Source organism: Puma concolor, chromosome D3, assembly GCF_028749965.1.
Source record: "Puma concolor isolate L17-30 chromosome D3, mPumCon1.1.hap2, whole genome shotgun sequence".
In the NCBI taxonomy this organism is placed as follows: Eukaryota; Metazoa; Chordata; class Mammalia; order Carnivora; family Felidae; genus Puma; species Puma concolor.
Genome location: NC_141678.1, coordinates 18,763,345 through 18,780,735, shown reverse-complemented (window position 1 = coordinate 18,780,735; position 17,391 = coordinate 18,763,345). Strand labels below are relative to the sequence as shown.

General features: G+C 58.4%; 1 protein-coding gene across 1 annotated transcript in view; it reads left to right on the top strand.

The window, feature by feature from the left end:
* The first annotated feature begins 1,595 nt into the window (after window positions 1-1,595).
* TRPV4 (transient receptor potential cation channel subfamily V member 4) overlaps window positions 1,596-17,391 on the top strand; it is a 35,280-nt gene continuing 19,484 nt past the window's right edge. Inside the window, exons 1-2 of the mRNA XM_086681930.1 lie at window positions 1,596-1,665; window positions 15,600-16,022. Coding sequence (XP_086538056.1) covers window positions 15,631-16,022 — 392 coding nt within the window. The 5' untranslated portion in view covers window positions 1,596-1,665; window positions 15,600-15,630. The remainder of the gene's footprint in view (window positions 1,666-15,599; window positions 16,023-17,391) is intronic.

Sequence of the window (17,391 nt, the reverse complement as noted above, 5' to 3'; positions counted from 1 at the left end):
AGAGGCTTTCGGTCTGGAAGGCCTGAGGGAGCCTCTTCTGTTTACATTCCTCACCACAGCCAGATAGCTGCCTGTTTGCTCTAAGATCCTGAAAACCCAGACGGAAGAGCTTCTCTCCCCTCCCCATTATGGAGGGAGCCGCTTCTGGAGAAGCCACACTCCTCTCCAAGCCTCAGATTCCCATCTCTACAGTGAGCACGGGCGATCCCTGCCTCACAGCCTGCTTGGAAGGAAGGTTTACTTGACAAATCTCCCTCCCCACACCCCCGCCACTCTCAGTGAGTTAATTATTAGGGTTTATTTTTTTTTTGTAAATGTTTCGTACTGGCGTTTGAACACATCATGTCTGTTCAGGTTCTCCTCTCTCTCCTTCTCTCCCTCTCTCTCTCTCTCTTTCTCCCCCTCTGCAGCAATTCCAAAATCCGACTTTCTAGCTGCTGAACCAACATCTCATGGGAGCCATTTCTGTTTGCAGGCTGAGGGACCCCACTGTTTTTGCGGAGCCAGCTCAATTTAAAGAACAGTAATGATAAAGGGGCTAAGAACGTTCCCTGGGCTCTGCAGGGAGCTGGTGCTCCCAGCCTCTCCACTGTGGCTGTGGGCTGGGGACATACCTACACCCTACTCTACAGTGGGGACACAGAGGCATAGAGGTGGAGATGACTGGCTGCTCGGGTAGGGCACAGAGCCACAGCTGTGGTGGGGGGTGCTCAGGGAGCTTGGCTCTGGAGCTCAGGCCCACCGGGCTTCCAACCAGTCCCAGCAGAAGTGAGCTGCCCATCCTGTGGAGGCATTCAAGTAAAAGGCGAGACTGCATGTCAGGAGCTCACCTTCACCATCTAATAAAAAATTTAAAAAACAGGGGCGCCTGGGCGGCTCAGTCGGTTGAGCGCCAGACTTCGGCTCAGGTCATGTTTTTCCCGCCCTCGTTGGACTCTGTGCTGACAGCTCAGAGCCTGGAACCTGCCTCTGATTCTGTGTCTCCCTCTCTCTGCCCCTCCCCTGCTCACGCTCTGTCTCTGTCTCTCAAAAATAAATAAATGTAAAAAAACCTTATTATTTTTTTTAATTAAAAAACAAAAATAAAAAAAACACACCTTGATCACCTCCTAGGTGCCAGGCCCCTTGCTAAGCGCTGGTAAAGAGGGGAAGAAAGGGAGCTCACGTGAATCTAGCCCCAGACAGCACGGTCTGGATCTCAGATGCCTCCCCTGTGGGACTTGGGGCTACCCCAGGGCAGGGTCCCCCGCAGCCGCGTCTGTCGGGGGGGGGGGGGGGGCGGGGGGGCTGTCTACCAATGAATGAATGAATGAGCCAATGCCCGGGTGGGAGGACCCGCCAGGCGCCCGTTACCAGAGGAGGAGCTGCCCGGGGGTGGCGGGGTCAGGAGCCCGGGAGGGATCTCGGGGGCCCCAGGCAGAGCCCTCCTCGGGAAGCGCCTGTGGCCCCGCGGCCGCGATCGCGACGCCCGGCTTCCCGGGTGGGGGACCGAGCCCGCTCTCCGTCCTCCCCCCACCCCCCCAGCGGAGGCGGCGAGCGGCGGGGGCGGGGGCAGCCGGGGGCGGCGCGCGGCGCTGGAACCTGAGCCGGGGGAGGAGAGTCGCGCGGCGCGGGCGGGCGGGCGCCGGGCGGCCGGGATTCAGGAAGCGCCTCGCGGTCCCGGAGGTGAGTGGGGCCGGGGCCCTCGGGGCAGGGATCCTGGGGAGGGGAGGGGCGGCGCCCCCGGGGACGTCTCCGAGGCTCCGAGGCTCCGGTCCGGGGCGCGGGAAGGAGGCGCGGGGTCCCGCCAGCTCCCGCTGCCCCGCTGCGTGCCCTCGCACCCGCCCCCTCGTCTCTCTCGGCTTCGGTTTGTTTTATCACCTGTGAAATGGGCGCCGGCGTGGGCCGTGGGGTCGCCCGGTCTGCGGGAGGGAGGTCCCGGGGTCCCCAAGAGCCAAGCGCAGGAATCAGAGGCGAGGAGGCCCTGCAGCCCACCTTAGAGGCATCCCCATTTCGGGGGGCTGGGAAGGGGCAGTCGGGGGCCCTGAGGTCTGCCTTCTATGGCTAAGCAAGCGGGAGGGAATTGGAAGTCTGGAACTTCCAGAGGCCCACTTCTTCGTTGGCCTCAGTTAGTCCCAGAGACGGCTCTTCCTCCAAGAGGCAGGACAATCTTGAACCTCCGGCTGTGCCTCCAGAGCCTCCTGGGAGGTCCGCCAGGACGGGGAGAGACCTCCCGCACTCCCCACTAGCCTACAGAGACCCGCCACAGACTGACTGCTGCGGGGGCTGCTCACCACCCCGCCTGCCTGGCCCTGCCCAGCCCTTCGGCCCGTCTGCCCTCCCCATTTTGCAGATGAGGAAACTGAGGCTCTGGTCGGGGGTGGAGCCAGGTGGAAGTTTTACCCAGGGCTGAGGGGCTCCAGAGCCCTCCCTGCCTGGTGCCCTGGGTGGGGGGGGGGGGGGGGGTGCCCTGGCTCAGCCTCTACTGCGGGGCTCTGCTGGGGCTGGGGTTGTGTGATGCTGTGTGTGAGCTTTGTTCTGGGAGCTAAGACCCACTCGGGGATTTAAGCTTCGCCACTTTATCTGTGGGGTGAGGACGGGGGTAACTCCATGACCCAAATGAGGAAGTTGAAAAGGTGGTCTCTTTAGAGAGGTCAAGTAGAAGGGGCAGACCTATGTGGGCCCCCCCGTGCCACCCCAGTTTTGTGTGACCTTGGGTCAGTCCTTTGGCTGTCTGAGAGATAGCTCGTCTGTAAAATGGGGGTGAAATGAGCGCCACCCCAGGGCTGTGGGGAGGACAGACCGCCTGGGAGGAGCTGGCCACACACTCCCAACTCACCCAGCAGCGTCATTGTGCTTGCTTGCTCCGGTAATGAAGAGGTGAAAAGAGGTAACTGGCCATTTCCCCATTTCTCTAGTTGATTCTGTTCGAATGACGGTAGGGAGCCCCTCTTCCCACCTTTGTCGGTGGTAGATCAGAGTGGGGAGGAGCTCCCCAAACAAATGGCAGGCGGAGGTCATGGGCCAAGGCAGGGTCTGGTTTGTAAAACCCCGGGGGTCGGTGGGGGGGGTCGCTGTGAGAGGAGGGGGTGTGGGTGAGAGCTGAGAAGATGCGCTGGGGAGTGGCTGCGGGCGCCCTGGCAGTTCACCTGGTGGGAGCAGGGCCTTGGCCACTTTCTCCTGTGTCTAGCAAGGCCTCCTGGAAAGCCCCCCCCCCCCCCCCACCTCGTGTCGGCCTCAGACCCTGGGCAGGGTCTAGCCGGAGGGCTCTGGCCCCCTCCACCGCCTCCCCCAAACTGGGATTGCCTCTCCTGCCAGCTGTGGGCAGGTGCCACCTCCAGGCAGGTGGGCACCCAGCAAGGTGAGCACGTATGGTAGATGCTTGGCAAATGTGTGCTCTCAAATGAATGGGGGCCAGGAGAGAAGTCTGGGAAGGGATCGGGGAGGGCTTGATCGAGGTGGGGGTTCAAGCCACACCTTGAAGAATAAGTAAGGGAAAGGGCACTCAGGTAAAGGGAAGGACATTATGAGCAAAGACCTGACCACTACCTGCTGCCAGGTGGGTAAAGCTAGACTTTGTAAGGCCAAGACATTGTTCCGTTTGTCTGGAATGTATGACGTGACCAGGAAGGGCAAGGGATTGGGCAGGCAGGGGCTAGGTCAGACCCAGAAGCCCTGAAGTCCAGGCTGGGAGGGACATGCCAGATGTGTGGTCTGGAAAGGTCCCTCTGGCTGCAGAGTCAGGGCCAGGCCAGGAGGCCGGTCCCCAGGCTGGAGAAGCCATCCCGGCCCGGGGCCCGAGGCCCAGGATGGCGACTGGAGAGGGGCGGCTGGCAGGCGACGGGGGGAGGGAGAGAATCGGGCAGGGATTGGCCTCACTGTGCCCGGCACAGGTCAGGTGCTCCATAAATCTCTACTGCACAGTTGAGTGACTGGACTACATCATTTTGAGAGGGCCCAAGTCCTTTGCGGTCCTTTACCTGTTCCTTGGTGGGAGGGGGAGTTGGCATGGAGTGGGCATCTCGACCTCTCACAGGCCCCTGACCTGCTGTCTGCCTCAGCTTCCCCCATTTGATTCTGGGAAAGACACTGCAGGCCCCTCCCCAAATCACTGGGCCATAGAGAACGGCTCCACTTCTCATCACACACCAGATCTGGGGAGCCAAGAGAACATTGCACGCCAGCAGGCCCTCTGGAATGCTCCACATGGCCCATTTGGAGTGGAATTCACCTGTTAAAGATTAATTCAGATCTCTTGAGATACCTGTGGCCCTAGGCCCCAAAGCTGGTGCTCTGATCACTGAGTTCTGCCTGGCTTCAGCCAAACCTGGGCCGCATTAGTAGTCCTTATGATGGTCGCGAGCATTTATGGAGCGCTTACTATGTGCCAGGCACTGAGCCAAACACTCTTAGTACATTTGGATATGAAACTATTATCGTTCCCATTTTTGAGAGGGCGGAGCTGCGAGGTCTGGGTAGTGAAGCCGCTTGCCCAGGGTCTTTTAGTTGGGGAGGGGCAGAGCTGGGATCTGAACTCCGTTTGTCTGATTCCAAAATCCACGCCCTTAACTTCCAAGGTGGCCTGTCCCCATTTGTCCCGTCCTGAAGTCACGGGGAAGAGACTCTGCAGTGTAGAGAGAAGAATCTGGATTGCTCAGACAGGCCCTGCTTTAAGTCCTAGGTCTCCTGCTCCTTCTCCAGGGAAGCTCGGGCAAGTCACCTGGCCTCTCTGAACCTCAGTTTCCTCTTCTGTCAAATGGTGCTCTCAGATGCCACTTTGCAAAGACAGTCCGAGGCACACGGATGGGGCTCCGGAGCACCGCCTTCATCCTCATCCTGTTCCAGGACATGTTTTCCTCCAGCTCGTCCCTAGGGCTCCCTCTGAGAGCCCCTCGGTGCCAGGCAGGTGGGCGGAACGTAGCAGGGGCAAAGCTAGACTTGCATTTGGACAAAGGACGATGCCTTTTCAGCCGTAAGATATTTACGGGCATTGACTGAGTGCCAGGAGCCCGTCAACGTTTCCTACTTTCCTGATTTAATGCTTTAAAGACTAAGGCTGGAGGGGGCGCCTGGATGGCTCAGTCAGTTGAGCATCCGACTCTTGATCTCAGCTCAGGTCTTGATCTCGGGGTCGTGAGTTCAAGCCCTGCATTGGGCTCCACAGGTGTGGAGCCTACTTTAAAAAATAAATAAATCCATAAAAATAAAAACAAAAATACTAGGGCTGGAACCTGGCTATCTGGTTTAACTCCCGGCTTTTAGTAAGTTCCCTTACTCCCTGGGCTGTGGTTTCCCCATCTGAAAAATTGGGATAATAAGAGTGCCTGTTCTGTGGGGTGGATGTGGGCAGTCTCCAATGCCACATAGTGTGTCACCTGATGTTCACCTCGATGATGTCACAGCCTTGCCCCCACTGGAGATGGGCAGAGGACGGAAGCTGAAGCTCATTTTATGGCTGAGAAAACCGGGGCTCCAAGGGAGAAGCAAGCGACTCTGGTCCCCTTGGGTCCCTGGAAAGCCCAGTGGCCACTTCAGCTTCCACTTTGGACCAGCCCCTCTTAGAGTCAGACCCACCTTGGTCCCCATTCTAGCTCTGCCACTTGCTGCTGTGTGATCTCAGGTGGCAGCTTGACCTCTCTGTTCCTGGGGCTGCCACCCAGGATTTGCTGGAGGTTGGAGCTTCGTCAGCTTGAGGGGGATTTGGGTCATTCTGGCCACTACCCTTGCCCTAGCCTGGACTCCCCCCTGCCTGGGTTTCCCTTGGGTCCCGTGAACTGGCACGCTGGCCGAACGGGAACGAGGAAGGGAGGCCAGGCCCTTACTTTCACCGTGACTCTGACTTCCTTCCTGCCTCTGAGCCCCTTCCTGATCATTGGCTTCCCCTTTCTGTCCCAAGCCCTGGCCACTGCTGTGTGACCCCAAGTAGGTCACCTCACCTCTCTGAGCATGTTTCTTCACTGGTGAGGGAGCGTCAGACACCGCGCCATGGGCATAGGAAGCCCTCCATAAAAGGTCTTGGGTCTGCTCCAGATGAGGTCAGAGGCTGGGAAAGGCTGCAGAAGGAGGAGAGGGTGTGGGGGGCAGACAGGAAGGCTATTGACCAAATGGGAATACTCTTATTTTTCTTTGGGTGGTGAGTAACAGCCGCCCGCCCTGCCACCCCCCTGCACAAAGGGCTCCTCAGTCTCACCGGCGCCTGTTTTTCCCTGAGGGTGGAGTGGCCTGGGTTCCACCCAGCTGACCGGGAGGGTGACCACCTTCTGGGATGGTTCCTCATGTGTGTGTACTGGGGGGGGGGGGGGGCGCACTTGTAACACATGCCCCGAGTGTGCCCCACAGGCTCAGGGGAGACCCCTGTGGGCAGGGGGCCAGTGAACCTCAGGCCAGGGACCTGTTAGCCCGGTTCACTCCTGTCTCTTGCAAAGACGAGGAGCTCAGGAAAACCTGTAGACGTAGGGAAGGAAGGAAGGAAGGAAGGAAGGAAGGAAGGAAGGAAGGAAGGAAGGAAGGAAGGAAGGGTGGGTGGGTGGGAAGGAGGGAGGCAGAGGTGACTGAACAGACAAATTAACAAGGCAGGGGCATCAGAAAAAACGACTTACTTGAATTCAGACTCTGGCTGAGACGGAGTGGGCTTGGGGAAGTGTCCTGGTCTGCTTGAGCCTCAGTTTCCTCACCTGCAAAACGGACTCATGATTAGCTGTCGTCCTCATGGTGGGTGTGGGTCTCACAGGTCAGAAAGCCCAGCGCACTGTGAGTGCTCCATAAATTATCTGTTAAAGTTTGGGAGAGAGGCAGGACGTTAGCCACCTAGGCAGGTAGTTGGGCAGAGGTCCCTCTGTGTCCATTCCTTCATTCGTTCATTCAGCAAGTATATCTTGAGCAGCGACTAAGTGCCAGGCCCTGTTCTGGGCCCTGGGGACTCAGTGGTGACCGGACAGAAAATTTCCTTTTATTCCCCCACAGCCTTTGGGGCTGCACTTTATTTTTTTTTTTTAGTTTGTTTTGATGTTTCATTTCTTCTTGAGGGAGAGAGAGCACAAGTAGGGGAGGAGCAGAGAAGGAGGGAGACAGAAGATCTGAAGCGGGCTCCGTGCTGACAGTACAGAGCCCCACGCGGGCCTCCATCCCACGAACCGTGAGATCGTGACCCGAGCCAAAGTCGAACGCTCAACCGACTGGGCCACCCCGGGGCTGCCCTCGATGAGGCTCTGACACCCACGATGAACAAGCAACCCAGCAGTGGGTGCTGTGATTAGCTTCCTTCTAGAAAGGAGAAAACGGAGGCTCGGAGAGGTGAAGTGACCCATGGGTTGGGGGGGGTCACACAGCTACTCAGCAGCAGAGCCAAGGTTCAGACTCCAAATCCCAGCGCCTCACTACTGCACCACCTGCCTGATGAACTCCACGGGGTGCGGCTGTAGAAGGGTGACCCCAGAGAGAGGGCTTCGTAGGATGACCCCAGAGAGAGGGCTTCGTAGAGCCTAAAGGGATGAACTCACATGGGGTTAAAAGCAAACGGTTGGAATCCTAGCCACAGTCCCTTCTTGTTGAGTTGCTACCTCGGCTGGGTCCCTTGTCTCTCTGCGCCTCGCTTGGCTGCTGTGTAAAACGGGGATAACGATAATGCCTCCCTCACGGGAGAGGCAGATGTAAAGGCGCTTGGTGCCTGGTGGGTGTTGGGTAAATAGCCCCCTCCCCCGCCCCGCCTCCACTCTGCCGGGACGTGGTTCACTCGCGTGGGAATGGAGACAATAATATCTAGTATCTAACTTCTGGAGTCATGACTTGGATTAAGACAGAACGGTGCTGTGTGGAAGGTGCCAGTGAGGGCAGGCCCTGCTAACCGTGGGATCTCAGGCACCAGCCTCGGCCATGACTTTAAGCAGTTAACCAGAGACACAGCCTGCTGTTGGCACAGGCTGCTGCTGGTGAGGCGGGCTGGGGCGGAGAGAGGGTCTCAGACTGGTTTTCTGCTCTGTGTCAGGCTCCCTTCCCAGGCCCGGTGAACCCATTCATTCCCTGGGTATCTGCTCCCTCCTCTGACTTGGCAGCCTCAGGCCTTTTGCGCATGAGAATGAGGAGGAGGGATGCCTGCGTGGGCGGGTGGGGGGTCTTGTCCCCTCTGGGCCTCAGCCTCCCAGCTGGGAAATGGGGCTGTGTGGCCTCCCGGAGATGGTGAGAGAAGGACATGAGGGGCCAGAAGACCTTTTTGGAAGGTGAGGTCTCCAAGCACGGTCCTGAGCCCTGGCCTTGGAGCCAATAAGTCTGGGTCCAAGCACCTGCTCTGCCCTGCCCTCTGCGACAGGGCCACCATGTTCTTGAGCCTCTGCTCTGGGCCAGACCCTCTGCTGGACCCTTTACACCTTCTTAATCCTCATGACCATCCCATGTGGGTTTTTCTTTTAATGTTTATTTTTTTGAGAAGCAGAGGGGAGAGGCAGAGAGAGAGTGAGAGTGCGTGAGAGAGAGAGAGAGAGAGGGAATCCCAAGCAGGCTCTGAACTGTGAGCACAGAGCCCAATGTGGGGCTTGAACCCGTGAACCACAAGATCATGACCTGAGCCGAAGTTGGACGCTTCGCCGACTGAGCCACCCAGGCGCCCCACGATATCCCCGTGTTACACCAAGGAAACTGAGGCTTGGGGAAGGAAGCCACTTGCCTAAGGTCACAAAGCCAGGAAGGGGAGTTGAGATGTGGTGCACATACCACACAATTCACCCTTTCAGAGTGTGCAATTCAGTGGTTTTTTAGTGTATTTGGAGTTGTATGTACATTCCCATCACCTAGCTCCAGTGTGTTTTCATCACCCCAAAAAGCACCCCCTCCCCCTCGGCAGTCCCCATCCCCGCGCTCTCTCCCGCCCCCTGCAGCCGCCAGCTCTGTGTCTCTATGCATTTGCCTCTTCCGGGCATATCACGTAAATGGAATCGGACAGCGTGTGGCCTTCTGCGATCCACGGCACATGCTCTTAAAACCACCCAGCCATACTACCTCCTGGTGGCCCCTACCCCAGGGCTCGGGCCCCTTGGACGTGAATGGCTGCCCGCGAAAGCTCAGGGAGATGTTTGTGCACAGTCAGGACCCCTCCAGCCAAGGACCCGCAGCATGACCGAGTGACTGCGGTGGCCCCACGGCCTTGCCCTCTGTGGGGCCTGATGAGTCACCCCCAGCCTTGCCCCGCCTGGGTGGTGTGAGCTTCAGAGGGGTGCCCTCCTGGGTGGGGGGGGGCGGCTACAGGACACTGGGGCTCTGTCTGCGCCGGACAGGCGGCCGCTGTGCAGCAGACAGGAAGCGGGCTGGGCCGAGACCTGCTAGGTAAATATGGGCTGGCTGGGGAAGGTGCCTGGCATGGCGTGATGCCCCCTGCGGCCACCGCCCGCCAGGGGCCAGGGAGCCTCGAACAGCCTGGCAGGCAGCAGGCTTCGCCTGGCCAAGGGGCCGAGCTCGCAGCCGGCTGCTCCAAGGTGGCTGCCAGAGTCCCAGGCTCTGGGCCCAGTACAGGTGAGGAAATCGAGGCACAGGAAGGCCAGGTGACTTGCTCAGGGGCGCACCGCTGGCGAGCTGGCCATCTGCCTCGGGGCCCGTGGTCCCTACCACCCACCCAGCGCCGCTTTCCCCACCCCCTCCTTCCGCCCTTCCCTTCGGGAGTCCCCAGTCTGTGTAAAGTATCCACTGAAGGCACAGGTTCTGGGACCACATGCGTTTGAATCCTGCTTCCCCCTCTCAGGAGCTGGGCAACACTGTTGGAGTGACTCTACCTCTCTGAGCCTCAATTTCCTCACCTGGAAGGTGGGGGTGGGGGTGGGGGTTGGACAGAGCTGGTGTTTTCTCTCCGGGATCCCTGTTTTCTTAACCCTTTCCCCACCCACACCGCCCCTCCAAGAGTGACCTGGAATGACTGGTGCTCACAGGCGTGTTTATTCCAAGGGGACTGCAGGAAATGGGGGCCCCAAAGATGCGGCATAGAGCCCCAGGTTGGAGGGGGGAGGAAGTGCCCTGGGTCTGTCTGGGAGCCCCATACTCCCCCCGCCCCCCCACCTTGCTCTGCCTTCTTCCCACCCACCTACCCATCTTTTCTTCCTCCACCTTCCTCCTCCCCTGCTTCAGGCCACATCAGTCCCCCGTGCCTTCTATGCTCTCTTGTCCCCACACTTTGGACCTTGCTGTCTCTGTCCTAGCTGTCAGGCCCAGGCCAGACCCCCTCCTCCTCGCAGCCTGTCCCCATCCCTGTCAAAGGATCTGCAAGCACCCTCCGGGGGCTTCAGAAAGACCCTGCCTTACAGTTTACGAAAGCAAGTATTTATCGATGTCCCATTCTGCCTCAGCCCGGTGCTGGATGCTGGGGAAACAACAGACACAAAGTAGTCCCTCCCTCGTGGAACTAAAACTCCAGAGAAGAGCGAAGATGAATAAAGGAATAATACAAGTAAATGCACAAGTTTAATCCTGGGAAGAGCTGTAAAGGGAGGCGTAGTTTGCTTTCAGAAAGAGGAACAAGGAAGCTGGTTTAGACTGGAGGTCAAGGAGGCTTTTCACAGGAAGTGCCTGTGAAGAGGGGGACCTGAGCAAGGGGACCCAGCCAGGGGGGAAAGAGGGGACAGCCCTGGCTAAGGTCTGGAGAAGGAAAAATCCCTCTGCCTCCCCCTCTCCCAGACTCTTACGAAGCTCCATTCTTTTATGTTTCCCCGGGCGCCCTGCAAACAGGTGGCACTCAACAGATGCCCGTTGGAGTGAATCGATCCCAGGAGGGAGGGAACGGAGAGGAACTAGCTCCCTGGAATTCTTCTCCCTGGGGTGGAGTGGCCCTGCACGCCCAAACTTGCCACCAGATTTAAGCAGCTTTCCTGGGTCATGGAATCAGGAGGATGGGATTTGACAAATATGTGCCAGGGTTTCCATGAGATCAGGCAAAGCCGCGGGTGATGGTGAGGATGGGCCCCTTCTTCCACCTTCCGCGCGGGGAGGGGGCAGGCAGATGGTGCAGGAGGCCCCTGCCCCCACTGGGTCTGAGATTCTCAGAGAGAAGGTGCCTGCCGTTCATGGAGCAGGTAGTTTGCTATTTATTGAGGGCTTACTCTGTGCCAGGTGCTTGACTCAACCTGTATAATTCGCACAACGACCCAGTTAAGATCCCCATGGACAGGTGAGGAGAGCAAGGCCCAGGGAGGTTAAGTCACTTAACTCAAGCTCATGCAGCTGATGAGCAGTGGGTATGGGAGCCGACCCCCTGATCTGTCTGATGAAAATGCATACTTTTTCCATGCCCCACTAGCTCCCTCCAGGGGCTCCTCCTCGGGGGAGAGGGAGTGGGTTTGGCCATCCTCACTGAGTCCCCAGATCCTTTAGAGCCTGGGACCTCTGTCAGGGCAGAGAGGGAGGCTTGAGGACCTTGGCTCATCACTGTACCTCCTCACCCTGCTCAGGACCTCTGCACCCCTTAACTCAGCACTCCTGAGCCCCTCTGGTCTACACAGCTCTGAACACCACTGGACATGACTCTGCTTCTTGGTTTGTCTGGCTGTTTACTCTGTTCCCCACCGGAAGGCCAGCCCCGGGAGGGCGGGGGTTTTTCTCAGGTCTGTTCCCATCTATGTCCCCTGCACCTGGCACCCTGTAGGTGCTCACTAAATATTTGGTCAATAAACGAATAGATGAGTGGTTTCTAATCCTGCTCCTTGGGCCCTGAGATTCAGACCCCCCCCCCCCCCCCACCATTCATCCTGTCCTACCACCCTCTGCGTGGACTGCAGTCTGGTTTTTATATTCAGAAGACGTGCTCTGTGCTTAACGTGTGTGATTCCACCGCTTGAAGTGAATGCAGTGGTGATGCGCAGTGTGTGGGGAGGTTCCCACTGAGGCATAAACGTCCTTGGTTGAGCCCCCAGCGCCCTGCTGCCAGCTGGGTGCCGCCCGCTGCAAAGATCCCCCGTAGGGGTGGGCCCCGGGTAGGGGTGAGTCCAGGTAGGGGTGGGCCCCGGTGGGCTCACAGCGGGCATACGCATGCGCACACCACACGGGGAAAGACGCGGAAGGACGCGAATAAGCATGCGCGACGTTCACGCGCTGAGGAGACCCACGAGGACTCGCAGCCTCTCTCCCTGCCCGCGCCCCCCCCTTCTCTCCCAAGTCTGGCATTGGTTTGGAACGTGTAATAATAGGCTACAGGGCAAATTAGAACAGGGAGTGAACTCTCCCTGACCACACAGAGAACAGGGTAGGGTTTGCGGAAAGAATTGCCACAGAGTAAGCAGCAGAGCAGGCTGTGTGTGTGTGTGTGTTTGCGTGTTTGCACGCGCGCGCACACGTGTGCCTGTGTGTGCATATGTGCTCATTGGTGTGTACATTGCTTGATGAGGAAGGAGTAGCAGAGTTAAGATTCTGAGGCTATCTTCATTGCCATTTGCTCCCTGGGGGGGGCCCCTCAGGGCCTCAGTTTTCTCAACACTAACATGGGAGCAGTAGTCCAGCTTTGTGGGCTCTCGCGGGCCACGAATGCCAGGCTGGGTGCTTTGCTGTCGTGTGTGTGTGTGTGTGTGTGTGTGTGTGTGTGTGTGTGTGTGCGTGTGCGCGAGTGTGCGCGCGGAGGGGGGTGAGGAGGACAGGTGAACACGCTGTACCATGTCGGTGACGATGACGATTAAAGCGCTCAAGTGCTTATTAGGTGCCCGAGAGACACGTGACCCGCCTTATGTCACGGCAGCCCTATGGGACAGATGCTGTCATTGCGACCCTCATTTTACAGGTGGGGAAACGGAGGCTCAGAGAAATCAGCCTAGGCTGGTAGTAATAATCCTTAGCTCCCAGACTCTCAGGTTGTACAGCTCACACATGATACTGCAGGTGCCCAGCGCTGTGCCTGGCCGCCTGCCCCTGCCCAGTCAACTGAGGGGTTAGGGTAGCCCAAGCTTTGTAGCCAAGTGTGCAGATTTGAATCCTGGCTCTGTCGCTAACCGGCTGCGTGGCCGCAGGCAAGCCACTTAACCTCTCTGATCCTCCGTTTCCTCATCTGTAAAGTGGGAATGAGAGCCGTACCTTCCTCCAGGGCAGGGTTTCTCAGTCTCGGCACTATTGATATTTCTGGGCCTGGATCCCTCCTTGTGGTGGGGACTCTTCCTGTGCATTGTCGTGATGATTATTCATTGTAACTAAACTCTAATAATGGTCACATGTGCCTTGCCTGAGGCTACCAGTGAGGCGTGAGCGGCTGAGAGGAGATTTGAATCTGGGGCCGGCAGACTTCGGACTCCTTGTCGTGGAGGCCTCAGAAACCTTGGATGCCGTCTGGGTTGGGGTTCCTTAGGAGAGGGGGCGCAGGCATGGTGGGGGGTTGAGAGCTCCCTGAGGTGGGGTGTCCGTCTGGCTCTGCTCCAGTGGGGGAAGGGGTGTGGTAATTGGGAGGGTGTTGACCATGGAGGCATGTGCCCCAATGCCTCCTCTCCCCTGACCCCTGGGTCCCCCATGAGGTGGATCGGGCTGGGCCCTGGGAAATATAATCTTCCCCCTCAGATGCCTGCATCCCAACGGATACCTGTCCCTGCCTCATCATGCCCCCCACTCCTGCAGAACAAAACCATCCGACATCTCCCAAGATCTATAGGAGGAGGTGTGGTCACCCCGGTTTTACAGGTGGAGAAACCGAGGCCCAGGGAGAGGAAGTGACTTGTCCAAGATCACACAGCTGCTAGTTACCAGGGCCAGGACAGGAACCAGGTGTATCTGATTTCAGAACCTGTGCTCCTAACCTTTCCTTCCTCCTTTGATTAGAATCATCGATAACCCCCAACTTATTCCCAGAGTTGGCACTGGGAATGCCCGACCTCATTTACTTCTTCCTGCAAAACTATGAAACGCTGCTGCCTTTGCACCCATTTTAAAGGGGAGGAAACTGAGGCTCCGGGAGCTAAAGTAACTTTCCCAAGGTCACGCTGCATGTCCATAGCAAGTGAGCTTAGAACCCAGTCCTGAATAACCCTAAAGCCCATGCTCTCCCTCCCCACTGGTGCCCAGAAAAGGGCCCATCCCCGGCAGGAGCTCCGACCCTCGGGATGCTCCGCCGTACCCACCCACAAGGGCCTCTTGCCCTCACCTCTCTGGCCCAGGCTTCCCTCCTGGCAGCCAGAAAACAAACAAGGTGGGAACCAGTGTTTATTTGGTCCTCTGCTAATGTGTTGGGCAGGCAGAGGAAGACACAGAAAAGAGAGCTTTTCAGACATCTCCCTGCAGCCCGGGTGGGATGGTGAAAGTTCCAGGAAACTCGCCCTCAGTGCCCAGCCCCGCCCACCGAGCAGTGTGCCGCAGAGGGCAGGGGCCTGCCAGGGCTTTGCGCCTCCCTGTCCTTGCTCCTGGTTAGCGGTCGGGCCCAGAGCTGGAGAGACCTGGGTTCAAGTCCAGCTCTTCTCCCTACAAGCTGCATGACTGCCCCTCTTAAAGCTCCAGTCTCTTGGGGCGCCTGAATGGCTCAGTCGGTTGAGCGTCCGACTTCGGCTCAGGTCATGATCTCGCGGTTTGTGAGCTCGAGCCCCTCATTGGGCTCCGTGCTGACAGCTCAGAGCCTGGAGCCTGCTTCGGATTCTGTGTCTCTGTCTCTCTCTGCCCCTCCCCCACTCACACTCTGTCTCTGTCTCTCTCACAAAATAAACATTAAAAAAAAAAATTAAAAGCAAAACCAAAAACCTCCAGTCTCTCCATCTGAGAAACGGGGGGAACGAATTATACCTTCATCTGCATGGTATCTTTCTAGGTGTTGGGGATGCAGGAGTGAACAAGGACAGATGTGTTCCCTGCCTCCTGGTGCTCACGGCCCAGGAATGAACTAATCCCACAAACAGATGGTCAGGGAGGACTTCCCAGAGGAAGGGACAGTTGAGCTGGGAACACAGATGGGTAGGGGATAGGCAGGCCAACAGGGGAGGGGAGGGACCGGCACTCGGCCCTGGGAAGCAGAGTTTTTGCACCGTGGGAAGTTAGCTATAGTCTTGGAAACTCAGTTTGCTGTTCTTCAAAATGGGAGTCATAAGGATGGTCCTAGGAGAGACGGAGTAATGCTGGCTCACACAGTGGGTTTGCACCTGTTTGCTGAGCACCTGCAGGGCCCGAAGCATGCGTTTAATGGTTACGTTTTAGTGCTTACTGTGTGCCAGGCACTGACCACGGGAATGCATGCTCTCTGCCTGGACGTCCCCATTTTACAGATGAGAAAACCGAGGCTGTGAAATGTCAGCTTGCCCAGTGCCACACAGTTGCGGAGTGTGGAGCCTGGATTTGAACCCTGCTCTGCGGGGCTCTGAAGCTGGTGGGGTTGGTTGGGAGTAAGCCCCAGGCTCCGGGTCTGGGGTCCCGGGATGACTCTGAGGCCCTTCCTCCTCTCTCCACCTAATGCCCGGGGTAGCTGGACCTGAGGCCCGTTTACGTTTCCAGGTCCCTAAAAGAGGCTCCTGTTGTAGCTCTTGCCTGGGGCTGCCAGCCAACCACATCTGGGAGTGGTCACCCCGCACCCCTGTCATTACAACGGCGGCTTTGAAGCAGCTGGCAGCCGAGCTGTTTGCCCACGTGGGAGGGGGCTTCCTGGAGCCCCCACCCCTGGCCAGGCTCCGCCTGACTCCCCTCCCGTTCCCTTACAGGCCGAGCAGCGCAGACGGGTCCCCGGTCAGCATGGCGGATCCCAGCGGAGGCCCCCACGCAGGGCCCGGGGAGGTGGCTGAGACCCCCGGGGACGAGAGCGGGACCCCCGGGGCCGAGGCCTTCCCGCTCTCTTCTCTGGCCAACCTGTTTGAAGGGGAGGATGGCTCCCCCTCCCCCTCCCCCTCCCCGGCTGACACCAGCCGCCCCGCTGGGCCAGGTGATGGGCGACCAAATCTGCGCATGAAGTTCCAGGGTGCCTTCCGCAAGGGGGTGCCCAACCCCATTGACCTGCTGGAGTCCACCCTGTATGAGTCCTCGGTGGTGCCCGGACCCAAGAAGGCACCCATGGACTCGCTCTTTGACTATGGCACCTATCGTCATCACCCCAGCGACAACAGGCGGTGGAGGAAGAAGGTCATCGAGTGAGTATTGCTGGCTGCCTGGCCAATGGTCTCCTTTGGGTTGAATCCGTCCGCCCGTCCATCCGTCCACCTACCTGTTCGCCCACCTGTCCACTTTTCCATACACTTGTCTGTTCACCCGTCTGTCCATCCATCCGTCATCTCCTCGGTCATTCATCCAGCTACCTGTCTGTCCACCTGCTCGTCCACTTGTCCACCCGTCCATCATCCACTCATCAGATATCTCCCTCCCCATCTGTCATCTATCTATCCGGCTGTCCCCCCGTGAAAACCCCTAAGAACCCCTCTCAGGCTTCTGTGTGTGTCTGGAGGACAGTCTTGAAGTCTGGAGATGGCCTGTTGCCTGGTCCTTGTCTGTCCTCCTTGCTGATCACAGACTCATTTATGCCCTTGGATGAAGCCCTTGCTTGGTCAGGAGCTGTCTCCTTTCTTTGTTCACTGAGTCACCGATTCGTTTAGTGGATGTTTCTCAAGCACCCACCACGTGCCTGGCAGGGGGGTCGGCCCCGTGGCTCCAGGGGTGAGCCAGACCAGGTACCGCTCCTACAGAGTTCAGACGCTGAGTAGCCTCCACTGCTACCTTCATTGTGGAAGGTGAGGCAGGCGATAAGCAAGCAAATGGGCACGTGAACACACAGTTCGAGTTGGGGGAGGTGCTGAGGCAGAGAGGGGAGCTGATTCGGGCAAGGTATTCCAGGAGGGCTTCTTGGAGGAGTCAACGTTTAAGCTCAAAGCTAAGGGATGAGAAGGGGGAGCCACACGGGGTGAGGATGGTGTTCCAGTGGACGGAAGCGCATGTACCAGGGCCCGAGGCTGAAGAGGCTGGTTGTGCCCAAAGACCGAGATCTCACAGCCGTCCGCACGCTGCTGGACAGTCGGTTCCACCTGTGCTCAGAGGACAGCAAAGCGCCCCGGTGTCCCCATCTCTTCCAGGTCCGGCTGGAAGCTTGGTGGGCTCCGTGCCTCCCTTTCCCTTCCCAACCCCCTCCTTCGGGCCTCACCCCGCCCCTACCCCAGACAGTCAGGGCTAGTGGCTTTGGCGGGACCTTGCAGGAACTGGGGGTGTGGCTGAAGTCTCCGGAGACCCAAGCACCACCTAGTGCGGTGTGGGTGTGAGGGTGTCCTTCCCGTTTCGTTTTTTGGTTCCAAGTTCACAGGTCGGGAGCGGATGAAATGGGGGCTTCCCAGGTGCTCTCAGGATTACAGCGGTCTGTGCCCTCATCCTCAGGGGGGGGCAGCCCTGCCCTGGCACCCTGCCGCTGGAGCCCTGCCTCAAGGTGGGGGGTGGCCTGGGGCCCAGGCAGAGGAAGGAAGGAGAGCAGCTGTCCCGTCGCCTGGCCTGCCTGCGGCTCTCCCTGCCCCTCAGCCC